The sequence below is a fragment of the Cetorhinus maximus genome, chromosome 12, assembly GCF_964194155.1.
Source record: "Cetorhinus maximus chromosome 12, sCetMax3.hap1.1, whole genome shotgun sequence".
Lineage (NCBI taxonomy): Eukaryota > Metazoa > Chordata > Chondrichthyes > Lamniformes > Cetorhinidae > Cetorhinus > Cetorhinus maximus.
Window position 1 is genome coordinate 16,728,436 of NC_135890.1, and position 22,565 is coordinate 16,751,000.

The 22,565-nt window shown below is 42.5% G+C and overlaps 1 protein-coding gene across 1 annotated transcript in view; it reads left to right on the forward strand.

Annotated features, from left to right (window-relative positions):
• LOC144688027 (uncharacterized) overlaps window positions 1-22,565 on the forward strand; it is a 72,627-nt gene that overhangs the window by 13,969 nt on the left and 36,093 nt on the right. Inside the window, exons 3-10 of the mRNA XM_078554679.1 lie at window positions 1,597-1,656; window positions 2,639-2,683; window positions 8,470-8,505; window positions 10,575-10,610; window positions 10,838-10,894; window positions 11,864-11,935; window positions 12,770-12,841; window positions 14,595-14,630. Coding sequence (XP_078410805.1) covers window positions 1,597-1,656; window positions 2,639-2,683; window positions 8,470-8,505; window positions 10,575-10,610; window positions 10,838-10,894; window positions 11,864-11,935; window positions 12,770-12,841; window positions 14,595-14,630 — 414 coding nt within the window. The remainder of the gene's footprint in view (window positions 1-1,596; window positions 1,657-2,638; window positions 2,684-8,469; window positions 8,506-10,574; window positions 10,611-10,837; window positions 10,895-11,863; window positions 11,936-12,769; window positions 12,842-14,594; window positions 14,631-22,565) is intronic.

Consider the following 22,565-nt stretch of genomic DNA (forward strand, 5'->3'; position numbering starts at 1 on the left):
AGATGTTAAGCTAACTAGCCTATAGTTTCCTGCTTTCTGTCTCCCTCCTTTCTTAAATAGAGGAGTTACATTCATTTTCCAACCTCGTGGCACTTGTTCAGAATCAAGGGAATTTTGGAAAATTACAACCACTGTGTCTACTATCTCAGCACCTACTTCTTTTAAGATCCTAGGATGCAGGCCATCAGGTCCTGGGGACTTGTCAGCCTTTAGTTCTAATAATTTTCTCAGTACCCTTTCCTTGTTTTAATCTCCCCCATCCCTTTCGCCTCTTTATTTAAAAGTATTTCTAGGATGTATTTGTATCTTCTACAGTGAAGCCAGTCACAAATATCTGTTCATCACTTGCACGATTTCCTTATTTCCCATTCTTAATTCCCCTGTCTAACTCTCTAGCATACCAACACTCACTTTAGTTACTCTTTCCCTTTTAAAATACTTGTAGAAACTCTTGGCTATCGGTTTTTATATTTCTAGCCAGCTTTCTCTCATACTCTAATTTATCTTTCCTTATTCCTTTCAGTCATTCTTTGCTGTTTTTTAAATTCTGCCCAATCTTCTGACTTACCACTAATCTTCACACAATTGTACACTTTTTCGTTCAATTTGATATTATCCTTAACTTCCTTAGTTAGCCATAGATGGTGCATCCTTCTCATAATCTTTCTTTTTCATTGGAATGTCTCTTTGCTGAGAGTTATGAAATATCTCCTTAAATGTCTGCCGCTGCATTTTTACTGTCCTACCCTTTAACCTAATTTCCCAGTTCACTTTAGCCTGCTCTGTCTTCATACTCTTGTAATTGTCTGTATAAGTCTAAAACACTAGTATTAGACCTACACTTCTCATCCTCAAATTCAATCATGTTATGGTCATTGCTACCTAGAGGTTCATTCACTATGAGGTCATTAATTAATTCTGTCTCATTGCACATTACCAGGTCTAGAATCGCCTGCTCTCTGGTTGGCTGTAGAATGTGCTGCTCTAAGAAATTGTCCAAAATACAATCTATGAACTCATCTTCCAGGTTATATTTGCCAATCTCATTCATCCAATCTACATGTAGATTCAAATCACCCAGAATTATTGTGATACCTTTTTTACAAGATCCCATTATTTCTTCCTGTATACCCCGTCCTATAGTGTAGTTATTGTTAGGGCGGCTATAAACTATCCCACCAGTGACATTGTTCCTTTGCTAGTTTTTATCTCTACCCAAACTGATTCTACATCTTGAATTTTAAAACTAAGATAATCTCTCACTATTATACTAATGTCATCCTTAATTAACAGGGCTATCCCTTTTCCTAGCTTTTTATTCTTCTGAAATGTAAAGTGCCCTCGAATATTCAGGTCACAGCCTTGTTCACCTTGCAGCTATATCTCTGTAATGCTATCAGGTCATACATATTTATTTCTATTTGTGCTGGCAATTCATCTGATTTGTTACGAATGCAATGAACATTCGCATACAGAGACTTTAGTTCTGTCTTTTTACTATTTTTGCAAAATCTGGCCTTATCTGCTGGTGTACTTTTCAATTTATTATTATTGTTTAATCATAATAAATAAATAAATTATTATTGTTTATCACAGGGTGACATCGGAGTGGGGGCCCAAGGACCAAGAGGAGCCCGAGGCATTCCTGGTCGTAAGGTGAGATTCTTCCATTTAAAACCTTTTTCTCGCCCTCTCTTCTTTACCTCTACCACTCTTTCTATCTTTCTCCTTCTCTCCCTTCATCCCTTTCTCTTTCTATCCATCACTTCTTCCCTCCCTCTTTCACCCCCTCTCTCTCCATCCCTCAACTTCTCTCTAGCGATCTCTCATTCTTCTCCTCTATCCATCTCTCTCTCTCTTTCTCTCCCCTATACATTTCTTTCTGTCTATAGAACTGTCCCTCTCCCTCTCCCTGTATATATTTCTCTCTGTCCACCACTCTCTTTTTCTCTTCTTCTCTCCCTATCCACCTCTCTCTTTATCTATTTCTCTTTCTCTTCTCGCTCCCTCTCTATCCATTTCTATCCCTTGGCCCCTCTCTATCCATCTCTCTCCCTAACTATCTTTCACTCCTTCTTTCAGCTTTTCTCTGCCTCTCTCTCTCGATCAATCTCTTTCTCTATCCATCTCTCTCTCTCTATTTTCCTTCCTCTCTCTGAGATATGGGAGGGTATCACTAACTATAGTGTATTTTAACTGTACAAAGTAATCGTAAACAAGGGATAATACATCAAAGCTAGGTTACAGCCCAAATTATGTAATATTTTCAGCTGCATTGAAGAGCATGGTAGAAATCCTGCTACTGATAGAAATAGTATTCCCTTGTAGAAGTAAATTTCTTGTTTTAAACCTGTTTAAGTATTACAATATTTCTAGTCTTAGGTTGAATGAAAAAGAATGATTTCATTAAAGGATAAAATGTTTTCAATATCAGCAGTCAAGCTAGCTCATAAAATTCCTTCTTCAGTGCTCTGTCTGAATCAGAATGTCTCATACTGGTCATGTCAGAAACCCACTGTCAATGAATGTTACATACTCAATATGCTGAATGAACATAGAAAGGAATATTAAACACACATACTATAGATTGCATTACAGGTCCATTACTAACTTATGTTCTTTTAAAATAAATTTCTAGGGAGTTAATGGTGCTCCTGGATCTACTGGTGTCCCAGGACTCATGGTAAGTTGCTGGGATGTGAGTGGCCAATCAATATGAGCAGAAATGTTTCAAAGCAGTGTTTTTTCAGAAGTCAGGATCCTAAATTATATATATATATTTTTAAAATAATTTCTCCTTTCTTTACTTTCCTTGCCCTGCAGAAATAGCGGCACTCTGCAGTCACAAGGATACAGTGCTCTCAGTCTCTGTCTCTGTTGGGGTTACCCTGTAATCAGATGGCAGATATTATGAAGGCTTCCACTCTAACATGTAATGTGGCACTAGGTAGGGAATTTCATAAGGATATTGACCCAGTGATGATTAACAGGACTGTAAGGATGTCCACCTTCCAATCACCTGGCATATCCTTCATATTCAAGGATGTTTGAAAGATTGTGCGTCGGAGCGTCTGCTTTTCTCACTAACTTCCTTCAGGTTATACCTTGTTAATAAAGTTTATCATGTTGATTAGGCAAGATTCATCCATTCTAAAATTGTTTTGACAGTCATTTTGTGGGAGAGGTGGTGGTGGCAGTGGCGTAGTGGAATTGACACTGGACAAGTAATCTAGCAACCCAGGGTAATGCTCTGGGGATCCAAGTTCGAATTCCACCATGAAAGATGGCAGATTCAGTAAAAATCTGGAGTTAACAGTCTAATGATGACCATGAAACCATTGTTGATTCTCACCTGGTACTAATGCCCTTTAGGGAAGGAAATTTGCCAAGTTTATTTGGTCTGGCCTACATGTGACCACAGATCCACAGCAATGTGGTTTACTCTTAAGTGTCCTCTGAAATGGCCGAGCAAGTCACTAACAAGTGACAACAGCAAGCTCAGCCCTTAAATTCTCCTAACATCTGGGGGCTTGTGCCAAAATTGGGAGAGCTGTCTTACAGACCAGTCAAGCAACAGCCTGACATAATCATACCTTACAGGTAATGTCCTAAACTCCACCATCACCATCCCTGGGTATGTCCTCTCCCACCGGACAGCACAGGTGGCGGCACAGTTGTATATAGTCGGGATGGCGATTCCCTGCGAGTTCTCAACATCGACTTCGGATCTCACGACATCTCATAGCATCAGGTTAAACAGGGGCAAGGAAACCTCCTACTGATTACCACATACTGCCCCTACCAACACCCTCCCCACAACCCCCCCCCACCCCCCCCCACCCCACCCCAAACCCCCCACCACCAGCTGATGAATGAGTACTCCTCCATGTTGAATACCACTTGGAGGAAGCACTGAGTGGGGCAAGGACACAGGGTGTACTCTGGATGGGGGGCTGTAATGTCCATCACCAACAGTGGCGCGATAGCACCACAACAGACCGAGCTGGCCGAGTTGTAAAGGACATAGCTGCTAGACTGGGTCTGCAGTAGGTGGTGAGGGAACCAGCAAGAGAGAAAAACATACTTGACCTCATCCTCACCAACCTACCTGCCGTGGGTGCATCTATCCATAACAGTATCGGAGTGACCATTGCACAGACCTTGTGGAGACGTAGTCCCATCTTCACATTGAGGATACCCTCCATCATGTTGTGTGGCACTACCACCACTGTGCTAAATGGGATAGATTTCGAACAGATTTAGCAACTCAAGACTGGGTAACCATGAGATGCTGTGGGCCATCAGCAACAGCAGAATTGTACTCAATCACAATCTGTAACCTCATAGCCCGGCATATCCCCACTCCACCATTACCACCAAGCCAGGGGATCAACCCTGGTTCAACGAAGAGTGCAGGAGGGCATGCCAGGAGCAGCACCAGGCATACCTAAAAATGAGGTGTCAACCTGGTAAAGCTACAATACAGGACTACTTGCGTGCCAAACAGCAAAAGCAGCAAGCGATAAACAGAGCCAAGTGGTTTCACAACCAACGGATCAGATCTAAGCCACATGCAGTCGTGAATGATGGTAGACAATTAAACAATTGTGAAAGAGGAGGCTCCATAAATATCCTCATCCTCAATGCTGGGGAAACCCAGCACATCAGGTCAAAAGATAAAGCATTTGCAACAATCTTCAGCCAGAAGTGCCAAGTGGATGATCCATCTCGGCCTCCTCCTGAGGTCCCTAGCAGCAGAGATGCCAGTCTTCAGCCAATTCGAATCACTCCACATGATATCAGGAAATGGCTGAAGGCACTGGATACTGTAAAGGCTGTGGGCCCTGACAATATTCCACCAATCGTACTGAAGACCTGTCCTCCAGAACTTGCCATGCCCCTAGCCAAGCTGTTCCAGTATAGCTACAACATTGGCATCTACCCAGCAATGTGGAAAATTGCCCAGGTATGACCTGTATACAAAAGGCAGGACAAATCCAACCTGCCCATTTACCACTCCCTCATCCCTTGATGCTCAGTAAAATGATGCAAGGGATCATCAACAGTGCTATCAAGCGGCACTTGCTTAGCAATAACCTGCTCACTGATGCTCAGTTTGAGTTCCACCAGGGTCACTCAGTTCATGACCTCATTACAGCCTTGGTTCAAACACAGACAAAAGAGCTGAACTCCAGAGGTAAGGTGAGAGTGACCGCCCTTGATATCAAGGCAGCATTTGACCAAGTGTGGCATCAAGGAGCCCTAGCAAAACTGGAGTCAATGGAAATCAAGGGAAAACTCTCTGCTGGTTGGAGTCATACCTAGCATAAAGGAAGATGGTTGTGATTGTTGGGGGTCAATCATCTCAGTTCCAGGACATCACTGCAGGAGTTCCTCAGGGTGGTGTCCTAGGCCCAACTATCTTCAGCTGCTTCATCAATGACCTTCCTTCCATCATAAGGTTAGAAATGGGGGTGTTCGTTGATAATTGCACAATGTTCAGCACCAGTCGCCACTCCTCAGATACTGAAGCAATCCCTATCCAAATGCAACAAGACCAGAACAATATCCAGGCTTGGGCTGACAAGTGGCAAGTAACATTCGTGCCACACAAGTGCCAGGAAATGACCATCTCCAACAAGAGAGAATCTAACTATCGCCCCTTGATGTTCAATGGCAATACCATTGCTGAATCCCCCACTATCAGCATCCTTGGGGGGGTTACCATTGACCAGAAATGGGGCTGGACTAGCCATCTAAATACTGTGGCTACAAGAGCAGATCAGTGGCTCGGAATCCTGCAGCGAGTAACTCACCTCCCGACTCTCCAAAGCCTGTCCACCACCAACAAGGCACAAGTCAGGATTGTGATGGAATACTCTCCACTTGCCTGGATGGGTTCAGTTCCCACAACACTCAAGAAGCTTGACACTGTCAAGGACAAAGCAGCCTGCTTGATTGGCACCCCATCCACAAACATTCACTCCCTCCACCACCGACGCACAGTAGCAGCAGTGTGTACCATCATCAAGGTGCACTACAGGAACTCACCAAAGACTCTTAGACAGCACCTTCCAAACCTATGATTGCTACCACCTAGAAGAACAAGGGCAGCAGATACATGGGAACACCACCACCTGGAAGTTCCCATCCAAGACACTCACCATCCTGACTTGGAAATATATCACTGTTCCTTTACTGCCATTGGGTCAAAATCCTGGAACTCCCTCTCTAACAGCACTGTGGGTGTACCTACACCACATGAACTGCAGCGGTTCAAGAAGACAGCTCACCACCACCTTCTCAAGGGTAATCAGGGATGGGCAATAAATGCTGGCCCAGCCAGCAACGCTCACATCCCAAGAATGAATAGAAAAACATTATCAGGACTTTTCCATACACATGTTCTTCCATTTTGTTTCTCATTGTGGATTCCATTAATTTTCTGATTAATGATCAGATTAATGTACCTGCAGCTGGAAGATATGACTTTATCTCCCTTGTTGAATATGGGAGCTACATATGCCCATTTTAAGTCTCTCGGAACCTCCTCATTCATTGACTCTGTCAAAATAACTCTGAATAATTCTAGCATCTGCTCCCTCGTTTGCTGAATTGTCTTAAGTGTAGTTCAACCATATTAAGGGCAGGGGGTGGAGGGGGCTTAATGAATTTCTGTTTCTTTAGTTTCTTGAAACCTGAGCTTCGCCAGCCTCAAAGCCCCACAGCATAAATGACACATGCTTGAAGTTGAATGTTATATTGTTAGTGTCCTTCCTAGTAAAAAACCTCCAAAATAGTAATTTCAGCATGTTAAGCACCCTTGTACGTCTTCATTTGCTATTCTGCTTGAGTTCCTTAAGGCAGGGAGGTCCTGTGGCCTGCGGGCTACATGCAGCCACTGAGTCCTACCAATATGATGTTACAAGACTAGGTAACTAAGTCCTCGTTCCATGTATATTTCTTGCTTACTAGTAAAAGCAATTTGAGATCTTTAAAAATGAATGCAGACACGAAATTAAACTTTACTTGTGGTCCCAAGCCTCTATATTCCATTTTTTAATTCATTCATGGGATGTGGGTGTCGCTGGCTAGGCCAGCATTTATTGCCCATTCCAAGTTGCCCTTGAGAAGGTGGTGGTGAGCTGCTGCCTTGAACCGCTGCAGTCCATGTGGTGTAGGTATACCCACAGTGCTGTTAGGAAGGGAGTTCTAGGATTTTGACCCAGCGACAGTGAAGGGACGATATATTTCTAAGTCAGGATGGTGAGTGGCTTGGAGGGCAACTTCCAGGTGGTGGTGTTCCCATCTAATTGCTGCCTTTGTCCTTCAGGATGGTAGCGGTCCTGGGCTTGGAAGGTGCTCTCTAAGGAGCCTTGGTGAATTCCTGCAGTGCATCTTGTAGATGGTACACACTGCTGCTACTGTGTGTCGGTGGTGGTGGGAGTGAACGTTTGTGGATGGGATGCCAATCAAGCTGGCTGCTTTGTCCTGGATGGTGTCAAACTTCTTTGCCATTAGTGTTAGAAAGAATGTTTTGCCAATACACACTGTATCTACTGCTGCCACCCTGTCCATAAAAGCAAAATATTGCGGATGCTGGAAATCTGAAACAGAAGCAGAAAATGCTGGAAAAACTCAACAGGTCTGACAGCATTTGTGGATAGAAAAACAGAGTTAACATTTCGAGTCCGTATGACTCTTCTTCAGAGCTAAAGAGAAATAAAAATGCGATGAAATTTATAATGTTTATGGGGGGGGTGGTTGTGGAGCAGGTGAATGCTATTATCACATTCTGCTTTCTGACCTTAATGCCACCATCAGCACCTCCTTTAGCCAGTGCCACTACCATTAACACCCCTTTTTCCTTTTGTTCATGACATATTTGGCGATCTCTCCTTTGCCCCCACCTGTCGCTGGCCTTCTATCCAGCTTCACCTGCTCCACTACCCCCTCAGTTAAACAGAATAAATTTCATCACATTTTTACTTCTCTTTAGCTCTGAAGAAAAGTTGTACAGACTCAAAACGTTAACTCTGTTTTTCTCTCCACAGATGCTGTTAGATCTGCTGAGTTTTTCCAGCATTTTCTGTTTTTGCCACCCTTTCCAGTTGTCTCTTGGCCTGTGAGGTTTACCCAGCATGAGTCAATATCTTCAGGGGAGGAGGAAGAAAGTTAAGGTGGGGAAAAGTTTCAAGACAGTCTAAAAACCCACTAATGCTATTATGTTAAATCTTTGGAAGGTCTGTGCTTTTGTAAGTGTGGAATATAACTTGCAAGAGCACAGACATATAACTTATGTGTCATAGGAGCTCTGTGCATAGATTCTGAGTGTACCTTTCTGAGTTTTACTTATTTGCTTATTAGTCAGATTCCACTAATCAGACGTACTGTTCTGTCATATTTGCTTTTCATCAGTAACAGAGGCCAGTTAATTAAAAAAAAATGCTTCTTATGTCCTCTTGACAGGGTCTGAAAGGATTGCCTGGTCAGAAAGGAGAAAAGGTACAAACTTCAGCAGAATGTGTGAAGTAAAGGTCCTAGTGATTAATTCATAGAATCACATAGCACTGTAGGAGGCCATTCGGGCCAATGTGTCTGTGTCAGTTCTTTGAAAGAGCAATCAAATTAGTTCCAGTCCCATGCCCTTTCCTATTTGTCCTGAAAATGTTTCTCTTGTTCTCTGGCTGCCAACCGGTATCCTCTGGTTACCAATCCTTATTCTCTGGCTACTGACCCTCTTAACCAGTGGAAACAGTTTGAATTGATTGACTCCTCAGAAAGGCGGAATTTATAATGGTTTAATCATTACTTTACTAAACACAGAAGCAATGCAGCACTGGTGATTAGAGATGATCTGGTAACCAGGTGAATCTCCAGTGGCTGTGTGTGCAGCTAGATGGAGACAGATTGGTGCCAGGTTCTATATGCCTTTGGTATATTGGTTCAAAGAGTGATGGTAATTGTGAACATTTTCCTGCATGCAGTGTGAATGTTTAATTGAGACTTCCACTGCTGGATTCTGCTATTTTCGCTGTTGCTCTCATGCTAAGGAAAGAGTGTCATTCCCAGAACTGACACACCCCTGGAACATTACCCCGACCCCGTCCCTAACCCCAACAACCACTCTGGTCCATAAAGTCAGAAAGAAAATCCTTTGAGCATTCCTGTTGCAATTTAAATTTCCTTTCTAGCCTCCAATTAGCAGAGTGCATCAAATATTGCTGCAAAGTTGAATAATTTATCCTTCACTGACACCAAAAACATCTTTGAGTTCTGGCGAGGTTAATGTTTAAGCATTTGAAGATTGTAACCAGTTTGTGCTAAGTTCATTGCAAGCAGTCTCGTTTACTCTTGTTCATGTTCTGAGTGGTATTTCACTGAAGACACGATCCAACTTAGGGTGCTTCTACTTAGAAACAATGTACCTGTTTCAGTTTATAGAGGGGACATGTGGGGGAGGGGTGTGACTTAATTTAATTTCATCCAGTTCCCCCTCCTCCATTCCTATTAATGACTGGTTTCACTGCTACAGGTTAACTTTTGGCTAATCAGCCTGGTGCTCATTCGCAATATGCTTGAATGCAGGAATTTTCAACTTGGTGAAAATCCTGGCTCATCTTCAATGTAACGCAATTACTGTCTGCTCCCATAAACTGTGTCTGACCCTGCTTGGTATCGGGAGTCAGAGTAACAACCTTATTTAAGAAGGCTCCCTTCAGGGATCCCACCTGTGTGGGGGGCCCAGGATGTTAATAAGTCTTCCCGAAGACTTCTGGGACATAGGAGAAGTTTGGATCCTTCCCCAACTTTGTACCTTGGGGTTAAGATCCCTACTGTCTTGTCTGTTTTTGAGTGGATTTCTTGTAATTTAGCTGCGTTTTCCTCCTGTTTGCACTGCACTATTTCTTTATCACTTCTACTATGGTCATTGCTCCTCTGAACTGCCTGCTCTTGTTCCCTGTAACTTTTAAATCAGCCATGCTATATGCACCTCCTCACCTCTGAATCATTACTGGATTGACATCAAGCATCATTACACCATGTCCAACTATAACTCTTTCTTAAGGCTTCTAAATTTCCCCAGCCCATCTACTGCTGAAACCTTCATTCAAGTCTTTGTCACATCTAGACTCAACGATTCAAATGTTCTCCTGAAGGACCTCCCATCCTCCATTGACTTCAGGTCATCAAACCTCTGCCAATTGTATTTCGTCCTGCACAAAGTCCTGCTTGTCCATCACCCCTGTCGTCATTGACTTACATTAGCTTCCAGTTAAAATTCACATCCTCATTTTTTTTATTCCCTTAATGGCCTTGAACCTCCCTATTACTGTAACTTTTGCCCATCCTTACCTCCTTTGATCCCGCTATTGGTGGTCATGCCTTCAGACCCCACATACTGGAGCTCCTTCGCACAATCCCTCCATCTCTCAACCTCCCTCTCCTCTTTTTATGACCCTTTTTAATCACTCTCTTTCCATATGAACTGTGATATAAATAATTTCCATCTTCTCCAGTTCAGAATAAGTCAAGAAATGCTTCGTGCCGATGTGTTTTTGCTTGCATTTCAGGGAGCTAATGGGATACCAGGAATCAAAGGTGATAAGGTAACTACTTGTGGTAGAATTGTTTCTAAACTATCTTTTAGAATACATTTACAGTGTAGTAACAGGCCAGTTGGCCTAACAAGTCTTTGCCACTGTTTTACTCCTAATCCAATCTTGATCCTGTTAAGCTTTAATATTCCCCTTTCTTCAAACAACTATCTAATTGCCTTTGAAAAGGATTTAAGGAATCTGTTATAACAATAATGATTTATATTTCTTTCCTTTAGGGAGACCCACAAGGCTTTTCTGGACCTCAGGGATACAAAGGAGACAAGGGAGAGCAAGTAAGGAAACATTGGCTTGTTCTGAGATAAAAGCAAAATATTGCAGATGCTGGAAATCTGAAACAAAAACAGAAAATGCTGGAAAAACTCAGCAGGTCTGACAGCATCTGTGGAGAGTGAAAGAAAGTTAACGTTTTGAGTCCGCATGATCCTTCTTCAGAGCAGCGTGTTCTATTTGTGTAATATTGTCTTATCTATGTCCCTCTATGATCCTGATTACTAGACCTTTCCAGTTACTGCTCCAGTTACGTTAAACATTTCTCAAGTGAAACAAGGCTTGAAGGGGAACAACTTACAGCATCATGGGAAAAGGACAGGGGAATGGAGATAATTCAATAGCTCTTTTAAAGAGCCAGCATGGGCATGATGGGCCAAATGGCCAACTTCTGTGCTGTATCATTCTGTGATTCTAAGATTTCCTTCTCCATAGTGCCTGTTTTGGTACATTCAATTCTGAGAAATTCAGCATAGATATTCAGCAGATAGAAATCTATCTATCTTTCATAACAAATGTACAATTAATAAGCCAAAGATGACAATTGAAATTGAAACAATCTTTTCCTCTAAGGTTAACAGATGTCAGCATTGACTCAATGGTATCACTGAGCCAAAAGATTGTGGTTTCAAGCCTCACGTCAAAGACTTGACCACAAAACCTACATTGACACTTTAATACAGTACCCATAGAGATAACAAAAAGCTGCACAAACATGTTGGCTCCTTAGCAGCTGGGACTGGGGAATCTCATGCCATGAAAGGAAACTGGTCAAGGATCTATAATGTAGGATAGAAGGCTAGATAGGAGTTTGATGTTTTGCTTAAGTAGCTTCACAGAGCTTTATCTCAAGAGATCAAATTTATTTAATGGAGTTCATGATAGAGCACATTGTGCATGCCCTGTTGAATGAGCAAGCTTAATGGAATCTATGGATGTCTTTTTTTTTAACCATGCAGCTTCCTTTCTTGTAGGGTGATAGAGGTCCACCAGGGTTCGATGGTGATAAAGGAGAGAAAGGTGAAGATGGACCTCCAGGACTTAAGGTGAAGATTTCATTCCTTGTCTTCACTGTTACCGGGTTGAAATCAGTCAATAAAGGGTGGGTTTGTCAAACCAAATTGCCTCTTCCTGCTTCTAATACCTGCTGTTTCCTATAAATAGTAAGCTGCTTATCATTTTTGACACAATAGACAATGTTATTCTACAGCAATCAGGAGTCACTCAACCAGCCTGTAAAAGTTCAGCAATTTTAAAAAAAATACAAAGGCACAAAACCTCAGATGATGTTAGATGTTAGATGAAAGATGTTTCCTTCAGAAGAGCGAATATAAATGGAACAAATTCTCAACAAGAGCAGTCAATGCAGAATTTAATGTTATTGGGGACAGGTATAGACTGAGATGATCAAATGTTGCATGGGATATATTCAGGTAAATTCACTAATCCTCCACTCCAAGCAGACTCAGTTACATGGAGCATGGATTAGAGAAAGGACTGTAATATCGCTGAAAAGGATCTGGCCTACACTCCCTTCAAGTGTAATTCTCTGCTGCGAAAGTGGGATCAGAGAACTTATTGCAATGTTCCAGTACCTCCAGACTGGGAATATGGATAAATAATCTGAAATTTTGCTTAATTTTTTTTGAAGATCGGCCTATTTATTTGTCCGTATTTATACAGATCATTTCCAGATGGGGTGGTGGGTGGTTAAGATAGAGTCGATGAGTTGGTTGATTGTTCATGATTTGTAGAAGGTCTGGGCTTGATTGGCTGAAAGGCTTGTTTTCCTCCCACGCTCTCTTATTTGATAGGATCTGCTTCAGGATTGGTACGTGGTTGTTTAATGATCTATGGTTATTTTTGTGTTTCCTGTCAAGGGTCACAAAGGAGAGCCAGGATCAAAAGGATCAATGGGGTTATTTGGGGCCAGAGGTCCTGCAGGACAGAAGGTTTGTACTTATGTGTAGTCTCGGGTCTGTAGAGAACACTGGCTTGTTTGAAATGATGATATAATCTGCGATAGTGAAGCTTGAGTTGTGTTAAGTGCCATCTAAGGCCCTTAGATTGGAGTTGCTAACTCCCTTCCAGTTGTATCTGAATATATGGTTGATTTTTCAGTAAAGTGATCCAGTTATCACTTACAGTAAATAGGTCATGATGGTTGATACCCCACAGTAGATGTTACTGTGAAGAACAAGAGCCATTTGATATCCCCCGTGACATTTGTTCGCAGTCAATAAAAGTTGATGTGCCACAGGGAACATAGGAACAGGAGTAGGCCATTCAGCCTCTCAAGCCTTTTCAGCCATCCAAATTTTTCAGGGCTGATCTGTAATTTAACCCTATTTACCCGCCTTGGCTCTGTAGCCCCTAATACTATTGCCTGAATAAAATCTAACAATCTCAGTTTTTAAATTTTCAATTGACTCCCGGACTCTGAACAGTTTTTCTGGGGAGAGAGTTCCAGGTTTTCATTAAGCCTTGCATGAGGAAGTGCTTCCTGACATAACCCCTGAACAGTGGGGACTCCAACTATAATCTCCTTGTGGTTTATAATGTGACCTGAACCCATTCAATGGAATTACTTGTTTCTGCAATAATGACTTTCAGTACCAACCCTGATTTGGAAGGTGCTATAAGTCATTGGAAGGAAATAATGTTAACCCTGAAAGCCTTGGAGGGCAATAGTACAGTGAATTTGAGTTGGAATTTGGAGTTCATTACTGATGTTCAAGGATTGGTTGTGGATACTAGAGGAAAATTAGAGTTTTCAAGACTGAGGGCAGGATTTTCCAGTGCTGCTCGTCGTTGTATCATCCTGTCCCACCGAAAGTCAATGAGCATACCGGGACCATAAAATCCTGTCCTGAGTTAGATAATTTTTAGTTGAGAAAGGTATTGAAGGATATGGAATAAAGGTGGGGAAATGGAATTTAGGTACAGATCAGTCAGGATGAGATTGAATAGCAGTAGACCAGGCTTGACACTGAATGCTCTACCCCTGTTCCTACGGGTAGAATCTAATCCAGACAATGGGCTGCTTGCCTGCTGGTTGGAGAGCCAGCAAGAGCCCAGTGTTGCCTGTGTTGGGAAGGCCTGCCATATTAAGTGCTTTTCACTTAGCTAGCTACAGCAGGCCTTCCCCAAGATCAAGGACCCCCGGGGGCAGAAATTCCACTCCCCAAGAGTTGCCAATCAATCAGTGGCACAGGATCGATGAGAGACATGGGCCACAGGTGAGTGTTTGCAGGGTGGGGATAGTGGGGAGGGAGTCACTGGCTAGTGGGGGGAGGTGGTATGTCGGTAGAAAGGGCAGCCCTTCCCGATGCCAGATCCCTTGATCAGATACTGTGCCTTTGAACAAGGGAAGGGCCAGGTGGAAATTTATCAAATCATTGAAAATGCCTTCAAAAGTTAACGTAAAAGTGCAGGGAAAGAGTCCATCCAACAACGAGTTCCAACACCCTAACAAGGGGAGACTGGTCAGTCATGAGGAACTCTGAATATTATAATGAAATCTAACCATATCTATAGACCACTAAGGAATCAAACCACGCAGGATTATAGGAGGCTCGTGTGGAGCATAAACACCAGCATGAAACTGTTCGGCCACAGAGCCTGTTTCTGTGCTGTAAAAACATTGTAATATCCCAATGTGTTACTTACTGATCGAGGCTGAGGTTATGATTGTTTTTATTTCAGGGTGAAGCTGGCGAACATGGCGGCAATGGAATCGCAGTAAGTTTAGATGAAGGTTTTGGCTAAAATAACCTATTTTGTATTAAACTATTACGCAATGATCAGCCAACACAAGTTAAAACAATAGGAAGCTAAGTATGAGGATAGAAAACTTGCAGAATTTTTTCCTGCATCATAGAATTTTACAATAAGTTACTCAAGAAGGTTCTGAAGCAGGCAGTTCAAATGGGTTCAAAAGACAAAAGGATTGAGTTTACAATGTATTAAATGTTTGTACAATAACATTACTGACAGCAATTTGTAGTCCGTACAATTTTTCCACATCTCTCCATGTTCTAGCAACCAACAGAGTAAATTCTAATTCGGTAGTATCCACCAGTCCTATCTAGGAAGGTTTTTTTGTACTTCTGGATATAAATCTGTGGATCTCCGATCTCTTCTGTAGCCTTCGACTCCCTTGTTCTGAGGCGCATCTTCCTCATCTCACACAGTTCACCTTCACCACACTGACTGCAGAAGAAGGCCCACCACAATTTTCTCAGGTCAAATAAGGATGGACAATAAATGTTGGTCTTAATAAAAGCAGAATGCTGTGGATGCTGGAAATCTGAAATAAAAACAGAAAGTGCTGGAAAACCTCAGCAGGTCAGTAGCTGTGGAGAGAAAAACAGAGTTCACGTTTCAAGCCCAATATGACTCTTCTTTAGAACCAAACTCTGTTTCTCCACAAATGCTGCAAAATGCTGGCCTTGCCAGTGACACCAACATCCTGAGAATATTTTTTTTTAAATTCGCTGATGGTCAGCAAGTTGCTTGCAGATTTTGTCTACACAAGAACAGTAACTGCATTTCAAAAAGTAAACTCCTTTATTGTAAAGTGTTGTGGGATGTACTGGGAACATGATAAACAGCTAAATAAATGCAAAGGTCTTTTTCTACCTCTCTCTTGCTGGTGTCCTGCATTATGACTCTTGTTCCTTCACCCTGCTTTCTGAATTTAAAAAAAAATAATCATTTGCAAATCATCATTGTTTCTGTGTTCATATTTATGTCAGTGCCTCACATGACTTGTTTTCCATGGAAGTAAAGTGACATTTTTCTATTTGTGCTGCTTTGCACACTGCTGCAGTCCTCAAGGATAAATCTATTTGCACTGTAACTAAGCAGCAGCAAAACAAACATGCTACAGGCTGTATAATGCTTTTATAGAGGTTTCTTCTTCCTCTTGTTTTATGATGCATAAATGTCAGTGGAGTTGGAAGTAGAAATGGTTTAATTACAAAAAACCTGTCTTTAAAAACAGCGTAAGCCATGATTAAAAGCATTAATTAAGTACTGATTTGTTGACCAAGACTGTTGGAGCAGCTCATGTTAAAGCACCTTATTTGGCTCCACCTACAGCATAATAGGTAAAGTATGACATGGGATTGCTGTCCAGAGTCACACAATAACAACTTGCATGTATAGAGCACCTTTACCATAGCAAAACATTAAAGATCTCATCCTATGTTCAATCCTTTTTATTTTGGAGCTGTTTTACTCAGCTATTGGCTTTCCAATGCCTTTTCACAGCCTGCTCAAAATCATCTTTATATTTCTTTAAAACCTATTCACTTTCTTTTCTTTTTTCAAGAGAAATTGCCTACAGGCTATTTGACCCATTTCCTGCTTCAGTTATGAGTTTTCAGCATGATAATACTCTATTCCTTTACCTGTTGTTCTCTCCTATCTTCCCTGTCTGGGTCAGTGCTAAGAAGTCCAGACTCCCCTGTAACTTCTCTGTATGATATTAGTGACTAAAAAACCCTTTGAACTGTAACAGATGATTAAGGGTCCTGTGGCTGTTGCATGTCATCCCTCCACCAGCCCTTTACAGCTTTACCTTCCATCTGGTTGGGCGACAGGAGGCAGGATGAATATCTCATCCAAAGAATGATACCTCTGACAGTGCAGCACTCTCTCTGTACCGCACTGCTGTGACAGCCTATGTTATGTACCTCAAAGCTAGACTACTATTGACAGAGCAAAGTTGACACACTGCAGGACAGTACTTAGAATTCCCAGCTCTAACTTTTATTGTTACTTGTTCCCATCCTGGTTGCTGCCCCCAAGCCCAGGGGTGCACATTAGAATTTATCTGGCACCCAATTGGTTTAATCTTCCATCACCAGATCTGGCTGCACCACATCAAACGTTATCAGGTCTCAACTCTGCTGTGCTCCCCTCATCTTTTCTCACTATTCACTGTTACCTTATACCCTTCTGCCCCTACCATCCTCACCTTCAACATCAAATTGCAATGAGTTCAAAAGATTTTTTTGTCACTAATATCATACAGAGAAGCTAAAAATCAGAGGGAGGCCATGCAGCCCACCCGTCCATGTTGTTGTATACCCTCCACATGATCGAGACCACCATTCTGCTGATCTTGTCACTTCAGCCACTTGCCACCAAGCCTAGGCTTTCCCAGGTGCTTCTAACCCTAGCCCTGAAAATACACCTTTCTCTAGTAGTTATATTATCTTTCCTCATAGAATCATAGAATAGTAAGGTACAGAAGGAAACATTTTTTTATTCATTCATGGAACATCACTGGCAAGGCCTGCATTTATTGCTATCCCTAATCGCCCTTGAGAAAATGTTGGCGAGCCACATTCTATAGCTGTTGCAATCCTTGTGTAGGCACATCCATGGGCCTGAATCTTCTGGTTGGTATGCGGGGGCGGGCGCCGCTTGCCGACGCATAAAATGATGCGCGGTCACGTTGGGCATGCGTCCCGATGCCACCACGCATCATTCCAATCCTCAGTTCAGCGGGCAAGCAGCAGGGTCCACTGCGCGCCCGCCAAACTGTCAAAGGCCTATTAAGGCCATTAATTAACTAATTAAACTGATTCTCAGGGCTGCCCATCCAACCTTAAGGTTGGCGGGGGGGCAGGCGAAGAGCCCAGACGGCCTTCGCATTTTTCATGGAACCTCATCCATGGGCGGGATGAGGTTTCATGAAAGTTTTATAACTTGAATAAACGTTTTTAATAAAATTCATAGACATGTCCCAGCTCATGAGACACTGTCACATGAGGGGACATGTCCGATTAATTTTTTCAAATCTTTTTTTTCAGGTTTTCACAATGAACTTAAAGTCCCTGAGCTCTGTGCCTCAGGGAGATTTCCGCGCTCTTTTGCACGCATGCGCGAAAGAGCGCAGGCCCCGACTCTCCCTCCTCCCCCCACCCGCAGAGGCAGTGCTCAGTGCTTCCAGGCGCGCGTCACGCTGGGTGGGCCTTAATTGGCCCGCCCACGTAAAATGGCAGCACGCAGCCGATCGCGAGCGGCAGTCAGCTGCGCCCACGCCTGCTCCTGTCCAACCCGCACGACGGGGAGAAAATTCTCCCCATGGTGCTGCCAGGATTTTGACTTGATGACAGTGAAGGAACAGCAAAATAGTTCCAAGTGAAGACTGTGTGTAGCTTGGAGCAGAGCTCCCAGGTGGTGTTCCCATGCACCTGTTGCCTTTGTCCTTCTAGGTGGTTCTTCAAGTACTTATCCAATTTTGAAAGCTACTATTGAATCTGTATCCACTACCCTATCAAATAGTGCATTCAAAATCCTAAGCACTTGTTACGTAAAAATGTTTTTCCTCATGTCATCTCTAATTCTTTCATGCGTTCTCCAAGCTCATCTTGCTCACAAGACCTACCTGCTACTCCCCTCATACCCATTTTCATTAAATTGCTGAACACACAACTTCTCTTCCTGATCCTCACATGGGAGGATTTTTATAAATGGTTCACTCTCTTCTGGTACTCTTTCTTCCTCCATTTCAAAAGTGCTACCACCATACCCTCGTTCTCTAAAAACAAACCCTCAACCACGCTGTCCTCTGCCCAATCTTCAACCTCTCTTACCCCTGCTTGAATCTCCCCAATCAGGTTTCGGCTGCTGCCTCAGCACCGAAAGGGCTGTAGGCAGTCACCAATTGACCATGTGCACACAGTATCTTTAAAACATTAACATACCGTGAGCTTTTATTTTAGACATTTTCTCTTACCATTATGCTCCAGGGAGAACCTGCCTATATAAAAGGAGGTGGATGCATCTTCAATAGTAACATTCAAAAGGGATTGGATAAATGCTTCAAAATTGTGAAGGTCTATAGGGAGGATGGAGTAAGGTTAATTGGGTAGCTTTCTCAAAGAACCAACACAGGTACAACAGGCTGAATGGCTTCCCTCTGTGTTGTGAGATTCTAAGTTTCAATGGTTCCTAATGGAACTGAGAATCAAATTTCATAAAGATAAAAACAAAAAGCTAAAAGCTACTGCGGATGCTGGAAATCCAAAACAAAAACAGAATTACCTGGAAAAACTCAGCAGGTCTGGCAGCATCGGCGGAGAAGAAATCAGTTAACGTTTAGAACGAAACGTTAACTGATTTCTTCTCCGCCGATGCTGCCAGACCTGCTGAGTTTTTCCAGGTAATTCTGTTTTTGAATCAAATTTCATTGCTGTATAAATTGCAATTTCCTCCTCCAGAGGGAGCCATTTTATTACATCTTCCCACAGCAGCAAGCGACCAAAAATGCATTAACATTTCTCAGACTTCCCAACATCCTCTGCTGCACCTTGTTTTCTCTAATTAAATTTGATTATGTCGAAAAAACAAATCTACTTTTCTGCACAGTGACTCATGTCATAACTGGGCCTTGGGCGAAGTTGTTTCCGTATATAAAGTACATAAATATATACACTTATGCTGACATTCTTTGGCTATAGATTAATAGGTGAAATTCCGGTTTGCAGAAGGAAATGTCACAAAGCATTATTGCAATGTTAGAATATTTAATAATGAGCAATTATACAGAATATCTCTGCTAAGCTCTTCAGGCCTGTCCAATGTTTTGAAAGGAAAGCTTACTTTAAAGGCTAAAAATCAAAATAACTGCAGAAAATGGAAATCTGAAGCAAAAACTGTAAATGCTAGAAGCATGCAGCAGGTCAGGCAGCATCTGGCGAGACAATGATTACGTTACTATTTCAGCTATAGACCTCCATCACTTCTTAAGAAGTGTCCACAACTAAAATATTAACTTGTAAAATATTAACTTGTCTGTTCTCCCCACAGATGTTGTCTGAATTATTGAGTGCTTACAGCATTTTCTGTTCTTACTTAAAGACTCTCTTCTCACACCGCCAGGGCTGGCTTTTAAAAAAATCAAAAGGTTCCAACTTTGCCTTTAAAAAAGCTTTTTTAAAAAAATGTCTACTTTGCAATTTTTTAAATGATTGTTGATGACATGATCAGGTTGAGAGGTGACTCATTGTTTACAAGGGAGCAGGCAATAATCTTTCTTTAACAGATAGCTTGGATGACAAGATTCCCTCATTAAAAGGAGCCCGAAGACGTGACTCTCTTAAGAGGCAGTATCAATGACATTACTTCTTTTTTAAAACAAAAACTTGCATTTATATGGAACCTTACACAACCTTGGTGTGTCCCAAAGTGCTTTACAGCTAATGAAGTACTTTTGAAGTGTAGCCGCTATTGTAATGTAGGAAATGCAGGTAATTTTCAGAGCAAGGTTCCACAAACAGCAGTGACATATTTGTACGATAATCCGTTTGAGGGATAAATGTTGGCCAGGACTTTCCTGCTCTTCTTCGAATAGTAGTATGGAATTTTTTTGCTTCCACCTTTGTCCCTTCAAAATAATAACTGTATTCAGGAAACAGCGCTATAGCAAGAACCTTTCATTATTCAATAAGGCTGGGATTCATTTCTCCATAAAAAGAGTGACCTAATAGGGTACTTTAAAATTATGAAGGGGCTTGATAGGGTAGACATAGAGAAGATAGACCAGACTTTCATCATGGAGGCAGGAATTGAGAATTTTCACGGCGTTGCGATCCAACCTTCATCCTGGCAGTGCCAGCCAGTGGGATTTTCATCCAGCAGACACTGGGATGGCCTGGAATCGGATGGGGCAGCAGGCCTGTGATGGGCTGATACCAAAGCCAGGTTAATAGGCCTGCCTCCGTTTGCTGAGACATCAGTTCCCAACCCAGCCCCTTTCCAACAGTGCTGAAAATAACCGGAGACAGAGCTGGGGGCAGGATTTCTGAATCACATCCTGACTTGTGCCTTGTAGATAGTGGACAGGCTTTGGGGAGTAAGAAGGTGAGTTACTCGCCGCAGGATTCTCAGCCTCTGACCTGCTCTTGTGGCCACAGAATTTATATGGCTAGTCCAGTTCAGCTTCTGATCAATGGTAACCCCAGGATATTGATAGTGGGGAATTCAGAGATGGTAATGCGATTAAATGTCAAGGGGTGATGGTATAGATTCTCTCTTGTTGGAGATGGTCATTGCCTGACACTTGTGTGGCGAGAATGTTACTTGCCACTTGTCAGCCCAAGCCTGGATATTGTCCAGGTCTTGCTGCATTTGGACATGAACTGCTTCAGTACCTGAGGAGTCGCGAATAGTGCTGAACATTGTGCAATCATCAGCGAACATCCCCTTCTCTGACCTTATGATGGAAGGAAGGTCATTGATGAAGCAGCTCAAGATGGTTGGGCTTAGGACACTACCCTGAGGAACTCCTGCAGTGATGTCCTGGAACTGAGATGTTTGACCTCCAACAACCACAACCATCTTCCTTTGTGCTAGGTACGACTCCCAGGTATACCCTGGCAGCCTCTCTGTGGGCTCTGGAGTGGGAGCTTCCTGATCGAGCTCCCTGTGCCCCACAGAAGGACACCCTGCAGCAAGGGAAGCCCATGTTGGAAGAGCACCCCTGCCCTCCACAATGACTCCACCCCTCCCTTCACCAGGGCCTGCCTAATTGGCCCTGGCGAGCCCACGCCACTCACCTTCTTTGTGGGCCTCAATCGCTGGATCCTGCTAATGCCCTCCTTTAGTCCCAGCAACGGCCACCATTCCACATGGTGTCACTGGAGGCGGGATCTTCACCTTCAAAGGCCTGGAAACCCTGTTAGCAGACAGTTAAATGCCTGATTGGCGTTTAGTCCCATCATGGTTCCTGCAAATGGCCGTGGCAGAGTTGCCATCAGCTTTCTGGCCAGTGAATGGGGTCATTGCCACAGCCACTAAAATCAGAGCAATGACTTTAACAAATGGGAAAGGCCAAGAATGCATCTTTAGAAGCTAAAGAACCCCCAATTCCCCTATTTAGAACCAAATGAGTTAATTTTAAACAATTTTCTTTCCATATCAGTTAATTTCAAAGAATGCCCCTATTGCATCGGTGGATAAATGCACTCTCTAGTATGGTTCTGACCCAAACAGGCCAGAAAATCTTGCTGTATGATATTAGGTGATCTTGGTAAAAGGAGTCATGCTGCTATTGGTTTTAGCACACCTGGGACAGGAAGGGGGAAATAGTCAGGATTTGCACTTCTGATCATTATCCAGTAATCTCTGCTGGAAAATGTTAATGTGCAAGATGTGAAGACCAGAAAGTATTTGACTTTTTAACACTCCTGTAGGTAAATAGCCCACCTATGGCTCACTGCTTAGGCATTTGAAAGATCACAGTAAGAGCTACTAGATGGCCACGAATGTCATGAAACCTTTCCGCGGGTCAACGGCCAAAAGAGCACTGAGGAGAACATTGGTTAAAGTAAGGCAAAAGGTCATTTGCATTTTGTTCCGGTGCAATACCTTTGGCTAAATTACCACATAATACTTTTATGTTATACAATTGTACTTCAACTTTCAAAGTCATTTTTCAAAGACAATGTGATGAGCAATTATTTCCAAGCATCTAATGTTTTTTGATGATAGTTTTACTGTTAATTGGCCATCAAAATGAAATCTCTCAGCTTGGGTTAATACACATTTAATTATCTGCAAACTGGTCCCTGTTGACCAGTTAATTGTGATTAGGTTGATCTGCTTCAAAACTATGTTCATTCTTATTCATAGATTCCTGTTTATATTGAAAAACTGTAA